Source organism: Halictus rubicundus, chromosome 3, assembly GCF_050948215.1.
Source record: "Halictus rubicundus isolate RS-2024b chromosome 3, iyHalRubi1_principal, whole genome shotgun sequence".
Taxonomy (NCBI): domain Eukaryota; kingdom Metazoa; phylum Arthropoda; class Insecta; order Hymenoptera; family Halictidae; genus Halictus; species Halictus rubicundus.
This window is the reverse complement of record NC_135151.1, coordinates 1,752,467-1,768,962: the sequence shown is the minus strand read 5'-3', so window position 1 is coordinate 1,768,962 and position 16,496 is coordinate 1,752,467. Positions and strand designations below refer to the sequence as shown.

The 16,496-nt window shown below is 40.6% G+C and overlaps 1 protein-coding gene across 50 annotated transcripts in view; it reads left to right on the top strand.

Annotated features, from left to right (window-relative positions):
* Bent (projectin protein bent) overlaps positions 1-16,496 on the top strand; it is a 111,330-nt gene that overhangs the window by 40,422 nt on the left and 54,412 nt on the right. For 19 of the 50 annotated variants that reach the window (XM_076784738.1, XM_076784735.1, XM_076784753.1 and 16 more), the window contains 10 exons: positions 75-131; positions 243-299; positions 707-751; positions 1,089-1,133; positions 1,262-1,420; positions 3,191-3,373; positions 4,232-4,246; positions 7,174-7,353; positions 9,942-9,986; positions 15,406-15,444. In XM_076784738.1, the coding sequence (XP_076640853.1) occupies positions 75-131; positions 243-299; positions 707-751; positions 1,089-1,133; positions 1,262-1,420; positions 3,191-3,373; positions 4,232-4,246; positions 7,174-7,353; positions 9,942-9,986; positions 15,406-15,444 (825 nt within the window). The remainder of the gene's footprint in view (positions 1-74; positions 132-242; positions 300-706; positions 752-1,088; positions 1,134-1,261; positions 1,421-3,190; positions 3,374-4,231; positions 4,247-7,173; positions 7,354-9,941; positions 9,987-15,405; positions 15,445-16,496) is intronic. The other 31 variants (XM_076784761.1, XM_076784756.1, XM_076784754.1 and 28 more) reach the window with 14 other exon arrangements.

Below are 16,496 nucleotides of genomic sequence, written 5' to 3'. Positions count from 1 at the left end.
TATGTAGATACAACTATTTTCACACATGTTACACGACTCAACAAAGTATACACGAAACAAATACATATTTTTAGAAACAAGAACCAGACACGAAACCCAAAACCACTCTCGGTAAACCAGAGGAGGCAAAGGTACACGAGAACTCAAGTCAAGTTACACTTGAACTTCGAATACTTTTAATAGTTCACACAATTTTTTGAGAACGTACAACGCGACTAGGTTAAATTCGTCCCTTTTTTTAGAAAGAAGAACCCGCCCCGAAACCCAAGGCCACACTCGGCAAACCCGAGGTCCCAAAGGTATACTAAATTGGTCTCTCTCGCACTCTAATTCTCTCACTCTCTCTTTTTGTCTCGCTCATTCTCTTGACGTAAATCACGTAATATAACTCACGTGACCTCCATTCTTTTTAATCATCTGCACCATTTAATACTTTACGTCATCTTGCAATCATGCCAAACAGAATTGCTGCGCACATCGCGAAGGACTGTCTATCTACATGTATTTTTTTTCAGCGCACTGCGAGCCTGAGTGATTCTAGCACCAAATGCAATAACGTTTTTTTCCACAGCAGGAACTCATTCAAAATCATCGTAACAAGCAGTTGTGACTAATAATTGAATCGTTGCAATATCAACGCTGACGCACTCACAATTAATCCAGTTTGAAATAAGTGTTTAATCTCTGTCGTATGTTTATTTTACAGACAGAGGAACAGCCGAGGAAGTTCAGCTTGAAACCCGTCTCTAAGGTAACTTTGCTTTATAGAATTTAATCTTGATGTTTTACTTACTGGTTGATGCTTGACAGTTCTTAAATAATTGATCTCTCATTCCTAAGAATTTTTTAATCGTTTTGTCGGTGCATTATCGCAATCAATACGGTCTGATCATTTCTTCAGAAATCAATATTTTACGAGACTCGCTGAAATGATGGATTTCAAATGTTTTAATTTATAATTATTGACCGTACAGTCATGTTATTTTGATAGAGTAATAATGAGATAGTTCTCCGGTAGCTAAAGCATTAATTAAAATAGAAAACAATGTTTTACCAGTCCCACGACTAACAATAAATTGTTCAATCAGCAGTTGGAGGAGGAGAAGAAGACTTTGCAGAAGGTGGAGCTCAAAGTGAGTAACAATTACTAAAAACCGATATAAAACACATTTTGTGTAACCGGATTACGTCGATATTTGTAAATCGGTATATACCCGATTCGTGTACGCTCATGCGAAGTAAACGATGATATTGAACGCAGCCCTTGTCAACGAACGCGGCCGGGGAGAAGTCAGGACCACGTAAACCACCGAAACGCGATATTAAAGCCGAGAGCTTTCAATCGGTCCAACTCAAACCGGTTGCGAGAGATCCCAAAAAGCCTCAACAGGCTGAGAATGGGAATGTGGTTGATCTGAAGGTATCCCTGCTATAGGGAATCAACATTATATTTATTCTCTGTCTCTCTGTCCATCTTTCTCTGTATCTCTACGCAAATCGTTCGCAATTACTAGCGACTTGCTCTTCTTCGTCTATCTTCGATCTGCGATCTGTCTACGAAAGATTCGTCGCAGCTTCTGTAACACCCTCTTCTTTCACTTTTACACAAACTGTTTCTTCACTTGTTCTATTATACTCTTTGACGTTCTCTGCTTCCTGTACTTTCTGTACTCTTCATTCTCAGAGCACCAGTTTCTATATTCTTCACTTTCCACAACTATTCTCTTTATTCTTCGCTTTCTAGATCACTGTTTTCTATATTCTTCGTTTTCTACCTCACTGTATTCTACACTCTTTACCTTCTACATCACTGTATTCTATACTCTCTGCTTTCTATACTCTTCGTTTTCTTCAACACTGTATTCTAAACTCTTTACTTTTTACGTCACTGTATTCTATACTCTCTGCTTCCTATATCACTGTTTTCTATACTCTGCGTTTTCTTCAACACTGTATTCAACACTCTTTACTTTCTACGTCACTGTATTCTACATTCTTCGCTTTCTACTTCAATGTATTCTGTACTCTGTATTTTCTTCACTACTTTACTCTATGTTTTCTATGTTTTTCACTTTCTACAAAGCTATTTCTACACTCTCTAATTAATATATTACTATGATCTGAACTGCTCGTTTCTTAAATCACTATTTTCTATACTCTTCATTTTCCACATCACTATAGTCTACATTCTTCGCTTTCTACTTCAGTGTATTGTATACTCTCTACTTTCTACTTTTCTACGCCACTGTATTGTATATTCTCTAGTTTCTATGCCAGTGTTTTCTGCATTCTTCACTTCCTACGTGACTATTTTCTATGTTTTTCACTTTCTACAAAACTATTTCTACGCTCTTTGATTCCTATATTACTGTGATTTGCACTGCTCGTTTCTTACGTCACTATTTTCTATACTTTTTATTTTCTACATCACTGTATTCTATACTCTTCGCATCCTACAACACCGTTTCCTATACTCTTCGCTTATACTTCGTTTATACTTCTTCCTATACTCTTCTCTATACTGTATTCTATATTCTGTATCTTCTACATCACTGTTTTCTGTGCTCTTCACTTGCTACATCAATGTTTTGTATGTTCTTCACTGCATAGCACCGTTCTCTGTTTTCTTCACTTTCTACAACACTATATTCTATACTCTCCGCTTCCTATATGACACCTTCCTACTCTCTCCACTTACACCACTGTTTTCTACGTACTTTATCATTCGATGCCGTTCTCACACTCTTCACTTTGCATACTACAGCACACATTCTTCGCCTTCTAAAAAGATCTTACTTTCTTTACTCCTATACTTGGAGCACTAAGCTTGGAGTCTCTCTCGATATCGTCGATAACCAGTGACACGATCTATCGTTTCTACGACACTGTCTACTATCTGTCTTTCCAACGCTTGATCTCTAGAAAAAAAGGGGGATCGTATTGTCAATAACAGAATCGACAAGGCTGCCTGTTAGCCTCCACTAATCGCAACGATCGGCAAAGCGTCTCCAAACGGCGGAGAATCTACCAAATACCGACAGACTCGCTTATAATCGAATCGACTCTCTTCTACACTGTTGTCAATGTTCTACCACTTTGTATAATACTTTACGGCTTCGATTTTAACACTGTTGGACGTTCTGACGATTCTATTCTGGTTACTGATCTTGTGTTGTTCGATGCCACCTAGAAAACCGAGAAGGCCGAAAAGACTGAAGTTAAAAAGAAAACGGCCAAGACCGCGAAGGAGAGCACTTACGAGCTTCCGGAGATTCCAGATTATGAGAGACCGGTGCTGGAGAAGCCTCAAGAGTTTGACTTTGGCGATCGCGTGGCTCGTGACAAAACCAAGCTCGAAAGACCCGCCACTCAGGTACCAGAACGTTGCTTTTAGTTCACTTTGCATTTTAAGTCTCGGATCTTTGAGAATAGATTCATAGACTCGATGCTAGGATTAGCCAGATTCGAGATATCAGGTCACTGAGAAAGATAAATGATGCACACGTTGGATCGGACGACATCTTGTTCAGAAAAGTAGTTAGCTTTGGCTTCCATTGTCTTTTCACAATGATCTAACAGCTTGCTCTATTCCATTCTTAACAAAGCTCTTGCTTCTGGTGTCAGTAAAGTGCTTTAATCAGGTCTCGCTGATTGTAGAATCGTCTAGTTAAATACGACAATAGTCGAATATGTTAATGAGCTGGTTGGTGAAGTCTACGTTAAATAAGCTTTCGTTTGAGCACACTTTTAATCGATACTGTGTGCGCGTGCACAGTTGAACAATGACAAAATGTAAAATTGGTAGAAACTTTCTTGGTTACCTGATAAAACGAGTAGTATTTCAATTACTGGGTGTCCGAAAAATGTTGTATTTCCTTAGGAATCACCCTTTTCAAGGAAATACAACATTTTTGGGACAGCCTGTATTTTTTTAAATTATATACAATTACAAGTAATTTACAAGTTTGAAAGATGAATTTTCGATGGGTGCAATTAATGTTTTTAATAGTAAAATATTGAAAGAAATCCAATAATTATAAGCAGACTGCGAGCGTATAAGCTGCAAGGGCACAAGAATTTATTTATGAATTGTTTGTTAAGAGGTAACAAACGAGATAAAAGCCTCATTGAACATCATGAAACGCGGCAAGACGACGGCAGTCTGATTATAAATGGAGCGTCACAGTGTTGATCGTTACTAATGAGTTTTTCTTTTCACGCGGACTGGCAGAAATTCGAGTCTAAGGTGAGCAATCCTCCGTTATTAATACGAAAATGAGAAAGCGATTTTGCCAAGCCGCTGTCCGCCGCTTCACCCAAGAAATTGGAAGAATTTTGCAATCCGCCAGCCAAAAGCGGTTCGATCGTGGCTCGTCAAAATTTCGTAAGCTCGTGAATGATCGAGAACGCGGACCGGGATCGGCTCGGCAATACTCGTTAAACACTTATTATACGCTCTTGTCTACAGACATAATCATATATCCGTAGATTTTATAATAACATTCTGTCTTATTGTATCGATCGGGGTTACATCGTCCTGTAATCCCGAAATTATTTTTCTTGGGAGATACAAGCTGTCTTTATTAGCAAAGAATTAGAACATTGCAAAATGCAGTATATCCTTTCGTAATGCAATTAGTGCAACGTAAGTTTCAGACCATTTTGTCATGCGTCCACTTTTTTTAATTAGGATTAACTGTCCGAAAAGACTGTGACTCATGAAATTGACCAAACGCTCTCTCTTTCTCTCTGAAACAGAATACTAAGCTAATCTATTTGGCTTCTCCAGAAATCTCAAATCGTTCCAACCAATTTTCAAAAAGTTACATTGATTTTAATGGTATTCGATCAATATTCTTTACTCATCACCTGCGAACTCGTTCACTAGCAGCATATATTTTACCGACAGTCTCCATAGTTACAATACTGTATTACATACAATAAGCCCTCTTGTAAAATCTGCAAAAAACTGTATCTCGCATTTCGTTGTAGTATTTAGATAATCGCATACGCAGAAATTAATTTGATTTTCTTTACGTGATTATACGTGATCGTGGTCGTCACAGATGTGTGACGGTGATGGTGAACGTGTTAAACTGTTTGATCTAGCCTCTGAAAAAGTCCTCGGGTCGTCTGGTCCACTTTAAAAGAGTTATTCTGATCAAGAGGGTGTTAGATCAATCACGTGAGTCACGGCGCGTCCTGAGCGGAGACATGCGCAATATTAAAGTGCAGACAGGTCCCTCCCGGAACTTTTCGCGTCAAATGGGATCCGTGAATTTAGTGCTCGCGTTCACGCGGATCCGGAGCACTATGCGGCGAGTGTAGGCGTTGATGTTTCAGCGTCGGCGTCGGCGTCGATCGTGAGACGCTCTTAGATGTTCGCAAGAAGAGCCCGGAGCCCGCAATTAACGCGACACGAGGGAGAGCTAATAATCGGACTAGTAAAACCGCGTCTCGTTTGGCAACCGATGGATATCTCCTTGTGCCTCCACTTCTATCGCCTATCGCGCATCAGGATAAGTCCGCTGAGAGGGGGAACTATTTTGGCAAATAGCTGCTCGTATATTAGCCTACCCCCCTTTCGGTGGTCCCCGAGATTTTTCGTCGAGCGGGAATCGAGGATGGAGAAAATGTCGTTCGCTATTTTCGGTGTTATTGCGTCCGGCCCCTTTGCCCGCTCTACCCTATATACCTAATCGCTTAGCTATCTCGCAAGCTCCCTTCGATCTACCGTGCGATTCGGCAGATCAGTCTCGATCCAGTCTTAATCTACGGACGATCGTGATCAACGGGCTCGCGTACCGCGTTTCGCGTTCACGTTCGAGTTCGAGTTCGGGTTCGAGCTGCTCGAACGTCTCCTGTCGCCGTGAACCGCGAGGATCCAGCAGGATTATCGATTCACCCGTTTGGTACGATCGGATTCAATCGAAATTGATAGGTCTCGCGATATCTGGCAGCTCTCGTCCCCTTTCTCTTTCGATCGTGGGTAACCGTTTCATCAGGAAGATGATTTATATCGAATATGTTGATAACGTATAGGATCATGTTGTTTCGGTCCATATTTTATTGGGAAATGATCGATTCGATCTGTTTTGATATGAGATTTTAAGGGAGGGTGTAAAATTTAAGGGAAAATCGAGTATTACGACGATAGTGTTTGGTACATTGATGTTTGTTCGAATGAGGATCAAAGGGATAAAAAAGTCTTTGGGAAACCCTTTTGAAGACAAGAAAAATATAAAACTGTTGACTGAACTGAAGACAATAATTTTTCTCGTTTTTTAAATATCGGTGTAGAATATTTAATATTTGATCGTTCATCGAATTCACATTCTTAGTTATTATTAGAAAAATATAAGATTGTGCAAGAGTTAACCCTTTTAATGCCGATAGAATATTAAACTTGAGCCAAAAATGCTGAGCCAAATTTATGATACTAAAGAGGAATCCATAAATTAAAATATATCGGTTCTAATATTAGGATAATATTTTCATATGCTAATGTAACCTATGCAGTTTTCGCAAGTGCAGCCAACGACGATATATCGTTGTTCGGCACTGAAAGGGTTAACCATTGTGATTACTATTATTGTCAGCTCAGCCATTCAATCAGTTCTCAATTAGCCTACAATAGACTTTGTATGTGATTCCACTCGATGTATTAAATTGTTCAAAAAATGTATTCGTTCTTTTTTCAGTATATTATTTTTCAGTGAACATTCTAAACTGTTGAAAAATCACATTTTCAAATAAAATAAATAACATCCATACTAAGTTAATAATTCATCTATGAATCGGAATAGACAAAATTTCATTCAATGAAAGTTGTCTTTAAATTTTGTTTGAATATATAAAAATACTTCCTTTTATCGTCACACACGGTTACAAACCGTGAACATGCATATTTCCAAGCCGTCGAACGGCAATATACGCACGATTAATGAACAAACTAGGATCGTAACAACTTCATTTTCCTTTGATTATTTTCGCCACCACGGTACCTCGAAGATCGCTCGAAGCAGCGTTCTACAGCACTAAAATTGATTTATTATAATTCCCGGAGCCGTTCTCAACTATTAAGAGCTGCCAGAACGACAGGCTCTTCCCGCGACTCGTTCTTCCACCAAATTTCCCCGAAACTGATCTAGTTGGTTTCTGTCGTGATCGCAGCCGAAAGTGCCGGAGATCAAAGCTCCTGAGACGCCGAAGATCGAAGTGATCAAGGACGTGACCCCGGCTGGAAGCAGAAAGGGTTCTCTGATACCAGGCAGCGGGACCAGCAGCCGACGTGGTTCATTGATACCGCCGGAAGAATTGGGTCGCAGGCCCAGTCTGATCATCAGTGACGAGGTATGTTACGAGCTATCTATCCCCGAGCCGAAGGTATATCGACTACTCTTCTGGGAACCGCATAGAACACATCACGCGCTGCAACAATATATCTTCTATGAGAAGACGTTCTTCTGCGAAAAGATGTTCTTCTGCATCTGGGAGAAAATCTGTGGATATTCTCTGTCGGGCAGGAACAGTGTGACTCTCTCTAGAGAAGAGATATCGTTGCAGCGACCTCGAAGAACGGTTCGATTCGCTCCGAAAGAGATCGGCACCGAGCCCCGAGACGAACGTTATCGCAGAAGTTTGTTAATCGAGGTCCCTTTGTCAGATTGCCAAGCAAACGTTCTTAATAGCCCCGCGATGTCCAATGCTTGCCCCAAAAATAATCGCGTTCGAGCCTATTTTCGTGTAATTACTCACGAAGAAAATGCTCGGGTTCGCGGGAGGCGACCGACCGTGTCCAAAACCTGAAATCGGCGATGTATCATAAACGACGACCGTCAACGTTCTTCTCCAAGAGCCCCGAGCTCCATGTATCATCCCCGGTTTGGCCACCGATCTCTCTTTTCTCTCTCTCTCTCTCTCTCTCTCTCTCTCTCCTTCTTTCCCTCTCTCGAAATTGGCTGGGAAAACATCGAGCTAAAAGACGGAGCGAATCGACGATCGTTCGGACGAGGAGGGCGAGAAAGAGTTGCTCACGGTCTCGGGTTTCGATCCAGAAAAATCTGGGATCGAGACTCGCGATCCAAACCGTAGAAGTTACCGTCGAAATTGCCACCCTTTCGGAACTAGCTATTCTGCCAGGGTTGCAGCACAAAAATAATCAATTCGCAGTCCTTCTTTTTTGGAAATTTTTATTTATTTTATTTGCACCTCGTGTCTAAATAAATGTCTTCAGGATCTCTTGAAATGCACGATTTTGAAGTAACATTGAGACCGAGAGCAACTCCGAGCCAAAGGATCGCGACTACGGCTATCGATTTGATCCAGGACAAATTATGAGGCAACACTATAGATGGTTAACTATACAGAATTAAAATAATGCCACGTAGTGCACACTCATAGACGGACCCAGTGTTCATGCTACTATCAGGAAAAGAAAGATGAAAAGTAATCAAGAGTATAATTAATCAATTCGTCGAGCATGTGTGCTTTAGTATACAAAATTTTTTGGAGGACCATTTTGTCTGATTATGTATAACCATTTCTACTTCGTTTATACGATAGGAGATATCTCCTAAAATGTTAACTTTTTTGTCATTATGTTCTAATACTTTTTTGTTCAAAATGATTCGAAGAATCAAGTAATGTAAAGAAGATTGTAGCATTCCATTTAAAGAAGAAGTGCAATTGCACTTTGAAACTGCATCGATGCACTTGTGTAAGAATTCGAATTGCTCGATTATAGAGCTCGGTAAACAATGCAAAATTGTTCTCTGCAATTTTTTTCTATCTGCAATATCAACAGAGTTAGAGCCCGGTCTAATTATTAGATGCAGTGTACAGACGAAGTAGAAAAGGACAGCCACGCTCAGACAGGCGCGCGCACTTTCGCTTTTGTGTTACTCGAAAACGAATCCTAGTACGTAATAATTTCATTATACACTTTTAGCTTGTTTCTTCATGTAGTATTGCCTCCCCTTTTTGCACTACTTAATCTAACCATGAATACTGGGACAATCTGTCTTTTTAAGCGTTGTATCAATAATTACGAGACAAATGTGACAAGGCTAGCATTGACATATTCACATTATTTACATGTAAATATTTGAATAGAAATCCGTCCACTTAACAACAACAATACAGCATCAACATTCCACTGTCTTCTTTCCTCTTCCATTTGATAGTTGTGAACATGTCAATGCTGTTCGGAAATCGTTCATACGTTTTGTTATTCAACAGACGATCTAAAGTCATTGATTAATCGATCAATATCTGAATCTATAAACAGTCGAGATTATCAGGCCATCTCCTGGATCCCTAGCTCTAGTCGAGATCCACTATAGACCAGTAGCCATTGTAAGAACCTAGGTAGATCAGCGGCTACTGTTGGCCCTAGACCTTGTTGGAGTTTTTTTCTTTCTTTTCTGAGTTCCGTAGAGTGATGTCAATGATACTTAGTGATCCCACTGGGTGATAGTCTCTTAGAGGTAGATGCCGGACACCCTTAGTGTCGGCAGAGCGTGACAGCTAGCCCAGCATAATAATCCCGTTCGTGAAACGTCCAAGCAGCCCAGCTTCTGGAACAAAAGACAGAGCCCTAATCACGTACACGTTCATTTCACTCTCTATCCCTAGAAAATCCTTTCTATTCTTCGCGAGACCGTTACAGCTGTGAACAGAGCCTCCGATCGAGAGGATCGATCGAGAGCTATGCGGAAACAACTTGAAAACGGAAGTGGTGTTCCTCTGTCTCTGTTCAAACAAAAACCGGAAACCGTTCGCTGAATTTGCGACGAGCGACATGCGCTTGTTATCTTGTACGCGCGTGCTAAACAAATTACAGATACATACACAGTCACAGAATATATCACACACACGCACACACACTACTAGCGTACTTGGAAGAGGTACGGATTAGTAAAGGACAGTTTGGTTCATAGGAGAATAGGAAGCTGCGACCAGGCGAGGTGGTGGACGAGCGCAAGGTGAGAGAAATCACTGAGAATCGGAGAAAGCGAATGCCTCGTCTGCAACCTTACTCGATTACTACCACAATCTGCACTTGTCTCTTTATCACTGTTTCTTACTCTTTATCTATACTCTATCTATCTATCTATCTATCTATCTATCTATCTATCTATTATTCTCACTATTGTTTTCTTTTTTTGGAATCGATTTTACTTTGTACCACTACTTGACTTACACGATATTTCTCTCTCGCACACACTCACCGATTGGAACACGTTGAACGAAGAGAAAAACCGAGACTCCCATTGAAGCACGTTACCCCCGTTTCCGGTCTGTGTTTCCGGAATGTGCGACCCGTGTCTGTCTCTTCGTTCAATCCTGCCTGCTCGCCACTACTCATTTATCGATACTACTCGCTGGATTACGAAATCGAACACCGATCTCGTGTAGATCATTCGTTGATTCGACGAGATCGACGTTCTCCCGAGCCGAGGTTCTCGCGAATCGATCCTTTCGCTGCCTGTTTTTGGAATTACAAGTTGCTCTTTTGTTGGTCCATAAACGGTCCGTAGTCTAAATAGAATCTATCAACATGTTCGTTACTACTGTCACAGATATGTGACGTCCACAACCTCGGAATTTACTTCGTAAGTCATAGATAGACGGCGGATTTGACGCGTTTTTAGTATCTAAAAATACTGTTTTATTATTTTCAACATATTAAACATGTTAAGAAAGAAAATAAATTTCCATTTCCAGTTTGCTGCAATTTAGAACATTTCTCTGTCTAATACTTACGCAGTATACATGTACTTCGAGATCCGCTGTCTAATACTTACGCAGTATATTTCAAGATTCTATAGCTTTCTTCTACCAGATTCTTTCCATATTTTACAAAAGAGATACGTCGCATAAAACATTTAAATAATGAAGATGAGCACCGAAAGAGATGCCGGTAGCAGACGTGTTAATAAATTTCATAACTCATTCGATTCTTGGAAGAAATATTTCACATACAGATTCGTACAAGTATAAATCAACCGAACTTAATTTTCTTGTACAAACTACAGTCTGCATTCATCAATTTTAATTGACTTTTATTATAGTCTATTATAGTTCACGGCTGAATAAATCAAGTGCATCTGTAGGAATGCAGCAAATAAATTCTCGTGTGTCTATTGCTTCTGTGTCTTCAATGATCGAAGATCTCGATGCAAAAATCGAACAAATTCATTGTCTAATAAAATTGTATCTGCTGTACCAATTTCTCGCCTCTCGTTCGATCAAAGGAGTCGAATCGGTGAACGAATTCCCACAGAAGCATCTTCGAGTTCCCGACCGGTTGTAAAAGCAAAAATATAAACGTATCTTACGAATCCACGGACGCTATAAATGTCGAAAGATCTGCAGTCCTGGTGACGATGTACAGTGATTCCCACCAATATTCGGACGCTTCTAAAACTCGCATAACTTTGTTAATATTAGACCATACGACTTAGACTTTTTTTAACGAAGTTAGAACAATTGGTTTGCTACATAAAGTAAAAAAGTTTTTTTACAAAAATTGCAATTGGCCGAAATTGCAGAGAAAACATAAGATCACATAAGGCCAAAATTCTTCGACTTTCACCCTTAAGCTTTCATGTTTAAACCTTTGTAGCACATTGCAACGTTGACCGATTTAGATGAAATATTCAGAATATGTATAATTGATACAGATTTACAAATCGTACTTTCTAAGTTTTCAATATAAGCCCATATAAAAAAAGTTGCAAAATGCAACTTTTTAGTATTCTCTGTGCAATTTCGACCGATTACAATTTTTGTCGAACATTTTTCTCACGTTATGTATCGAACCAATTGTTCTAACTTCTAAAAGAAAATTTAAGTCATATAGTCCAGTATTAACAAAGTTATGCGATTTTTAAGAGCGTCCGAATATTAGTGAGAGTCACTGTACACCGTGTAAAGCAGTTGAACTAGAAGACACGACGTTCGTTTGAAATATGGCCGGGTTTGAAATATAGCAACGTTTGAAATATAATGTTCAATCTAGACGACGATAGGTAGTATCGGCAGCCAAAAGGGTCAAACTAATCGCGACGACGACGACGTCGACGACGCGCGACGGTGGGATAAATTCGTCCTCTCGAGCGTGTGGAACCTCGGCTCGCGTACACCACTTCTTCTCTATAATATAATAATTCTTGACGCAAGAGAATGCACCACTGCACCATTGCACCAACGCACCACTGCACCTGGCACGGATCTGCTGCAAAACCACGAGTCTATGCGCACTGTCTACTCAAAATTATTGACACCACGGTATTCACATTAATACTCGGCCGGCCGCCAACGGTGACCACAATAATATCTAATATTAATATTAATAATAATACTGTCGAATAATACCGAACAACAATAATAACGGTAACAATAAATAGGATAAGTAATAGGGTTATGGAGAAGCGACAAAAATCCGAGGCGTGTCTGGCTCGCGAGATGGGCTCGAGACGATCCCTCGACCCTAAATCATTAAGTATACAAGGTTTCGAATTCCCTTTGGCATGGATCGCGGGCTCGTAGATTACATTTTGGCAAGCATTGTCGCGAAAGGACAGCCATCGGCGTTAACAAATGCCTAGACAAGCGACAAACATCCACGGCACGTGAGATTGCTCCGCGGGGCCGTGCGACCGGGAGAAGACAGGGTGCAGCTGCAGTTGCAACTCTCTCGGTTGCAACAACCCCTAGGAAAATTCGCGTCGCGTCGCACAGTGTTTCTATCTACCCTCTTTTTTCTTGTTGCCATAAAATCTGCATAGCAAAACATAGTTTACAATATTACCTATAATTTCAGCTAAATATATCAATTTGTCATTAAAATTAGAGTGCATTGTTTCAAACTTTTTCTTTTAATTTTATTTCTAACAGAGTGTGTTCAGTATAACACTATAAGACCTTGCAACTGCAAACAACATTTTTTTGCAATAATCACAATTTATCTCAATGTTTTATGTCAGATTTTTATCAACTTTGACTCGAATTTTCTTCTCGAAATCAACATGAACCATTTTTTTCGTTGAAAAGAGTACCACGTCGTACGGCTTTTTGTTAAAATTGAAAAAAAACCAATGAAAATTTTTTATTCACCAATCGATTCAGGTTTGTATTTTGTTGAGAAAAGGTATCAAGGTACATCGAAAATGGATTAGTTCAAGAGTAATGATTCTTCTCCCGAACGCCCGTATGCTCTAAACACTGTGCGTCGCGTCGAAATGCGACACGTCACGCGGCGAACGCGCGCGTAAAACGCATTCCTATGCGCGCGCGGCTCCGAACACTTGTTATCCGATGCCAACGCTCGGATCCGACTATCAATTTGCCGGACGCGAAGGCCGACTCTGACTTATGGTAGCGCACACTTAATACCTTAGCGTCGATTAATCAAAAGCGCCCGCGATCCAATGGACACCCTCTCGGCGGCCGTGTTCCGCTCGGATTCGTTATTTCTGGCGGTTTTCCTCGAGCTCGTTAGCCCGCAGACCCGTCACGGATTCCTCGACCGATTTTCTCGGATTCGAATTCGGATTCGGATTCGGATCTTCTCGATCGCTCCCTTCCCCATCCGCGTTCATCGTTTCTTCTTCTTGCGAGTGCCTCTTGTCTTTAGGCTTGTTCTTCATTCTACTGTTGGCGAACCACGAACTGATTTATGCGAGTCCGTGTCGTCTGAATCGCTCTTCTGCTCGACAGACGCGAGGCAATTAACCCTTTTGCTAACGAGGACGGGTTGCTTGCTCACTTAATGTCGGAGACACGATGCTGTAGATCTTGTCTGCCTTTGTTACAGATGCGAAGTGTTAGAATTGAAAATTTGGGGTTGTTGAAGTGGGAAATCTGTTTGTAGATGAAAAGGTCTTAACCCCGGATAGTTAATCTTCCGTAGAAATGACAATAGGGATATCAGACGATCCGTCAAATGTTCCAACTCATTTTAATCCCTTGCACTATAATATCGAGTCAAATTCGTGGTGAAGAGTTCGAGCAGAATTTTCTAAATATGTACATTATTAATTCCCTTTAAATTGAAATGAAATTCTATTTTTTCTAGTAGATTGTAGTGATCATAAAATAAATTGTAATGCAAGGGGTTAATATCGAATATAAATGTTACATTTCGTGCATCCTGTTTCTTTATGAACTACATTTATAAAAATATTTTAAATATTTTTCGCGTTAATGAGCTATCCCAGAATAGAGTGCTCTATTTGCTCGATGTGCCTCGCAATTGTCAAACTGAAGAGACTCTGTAAATTACCTTTTACTTAACTTAATTTTAATGTGAACGGAAGGGAGATTGAATCCACGAGGAACTCGGTCGACGCATTTCACAGCGTTTTTTGTTAAATCGTGAAAATATCGAGCGACTCGATCGATCACCGGATTGTCGCGCACGCATCCGCACTTTCACATCTAATTGCACTTTATGCGGCTGACAAGCACCCGCGGATTACCACTGCGAACGACCATTGCACCGCCAACACTGCAAATGCACCGGCCAGCCCGGTAAGGCGAGACCTTGGACACCTCCAAAATGAGACCTTGTGATCGTCTTCCTTTGATTCCACCAACACCCACAACCTCGTGCCGTTTTTTAACCCCTTAACGCGCGAATATACGTAACACGGCTCACCGATCGAGCACACTCGATTACACTCACACAACGAGAGTACCCCTCGACCCTTCCGCGTGTATGATGTTCCGAAAACTATGGCGCCGGCTAATTACTTCTTCTTCGTGAAAAGATGCGGTTTTTTCTAGCAATCTCATTTCAATAATTTTCCGACTTCTTTTCGCAATTTCAAAACTTGATTTTCAAGCGTCCGATAAGAGTACGCAAATTTTCAGTGATCAATTTTGCTCTTCCAAAAAAAAATTTGAGTAACCAAAAAAATTGTGTGATATATACCTACATATGCTCGACATATCCTTAAAGTTTCATAATTTTATGAAATCCCGTGAAGTTTGATCAGTAGAATGAGCCAGCATTGGTCAGACACACACTTAAGAATCAATTCACGTTTCCAGCAAATCTTTTCACGAGGTAGCACGCATTTTGCTGATCGCGTCCGCAGTTTCTGGAACACAGTATTCTCGGAAACCATTCGCAGAAGCGGTTAGGCTATATTTTTTAGACGGATTCAAAAGAAACCAGTGCTCTTGTCCGAAATCGTTGAGGGGTTCCGAGCCACACCGTTGTTCCAATTTTGAGTAGCAATAGAACAGTTTGCCCCCCCCCCAACCCACCCACCCCCGTTGATCCTCTTGAAACGAAATTGGAGAAAGATAATCATTTCTTTTGGATGGATTCGCGCAACGAACCGGGAACTTCTCACAGAAAAATCTGACTCTCGCCTGTGTAATCTTTTGCAGTTGGGAAGGCTACGGCCCGGCGAGGTGTTAGACGCCAAGGTGAGATTTGTGTTCGCTATAACACAAAGCTTACCCACCCGAGTATATCATGCGACATGTTTCTTTCTATGTTTCTCACCCCCCCCCCCTCATTCATGAATCACCCAACATACCCTATTTTTTTACGATCTCTGTGTCTCCCAATTACTATTTTTCTTTTGTCGCCCAGTCGTTACTTATTTATATTTTTGTATATATCTCTTCATGACAAACATCACCGCTCCTCGCGAAAGGACAGTGTCGATGACGACAGTGTCCCGATGTGGCAATTGCACAGTTTGACAGCGAGACAACTAAAACCAGAGTGTACCTGCAGCCCTTCGCGGGAATCGCAATCAATACCGCCGCCGGATCACCGATAATTATTAATTCTGCGAACATACCACAGTTTATTTTTCGATGATTTTGTCGGACTCACGCTACCATCCCCGCTATCGATCTGTATCGACGTGGAGACAACCCCTGCTCCCGATATCTTGTTAATTTTCAAACGTGTCGTGCTTGAACTCGTTTTAATCGGAAATACCTCACAAATATATTGGTAAGGGATTCATTAAAAAATAGTAAAAAATAATACGTTGATAACAATTCTATTGAAAAAAAATTCTAGATGTTCTAAGTGCTATTATTCCCAGCAATCTTTATGTGTCCTCTCAGAAGGGATATACCAGTTGCCGACGAAAATAAAAAAATAGAAATTGTTAATATTTTCAGGTCCATCAATATCTTTCTTCTGAAATCTTGTGAATTATGTCCAAGTAAATAAAAAAGTCAATTACAATCTCAACCCTCTTGAACTTTGCAGATCCTAACCAAGTTCGCTACATTGAAAAAATAAATAATTAAAAATTCCATCAAAATTCATTTGGATTTGAGAGAGTCTTTTTTAGAGACGTGGCATTCCAAGCGTTGATAGGAGATCTTGAGACCAGGGGTTGCGTCCGCGTCCCAGAGAGCACGCTGACAATCATACTCGATAAGACTCCCGCCCCGAGCCACGCCCAGCCCCGAGAACGATCAGTTCTCTGATCTTAAACCTCTCTTTCACCTTC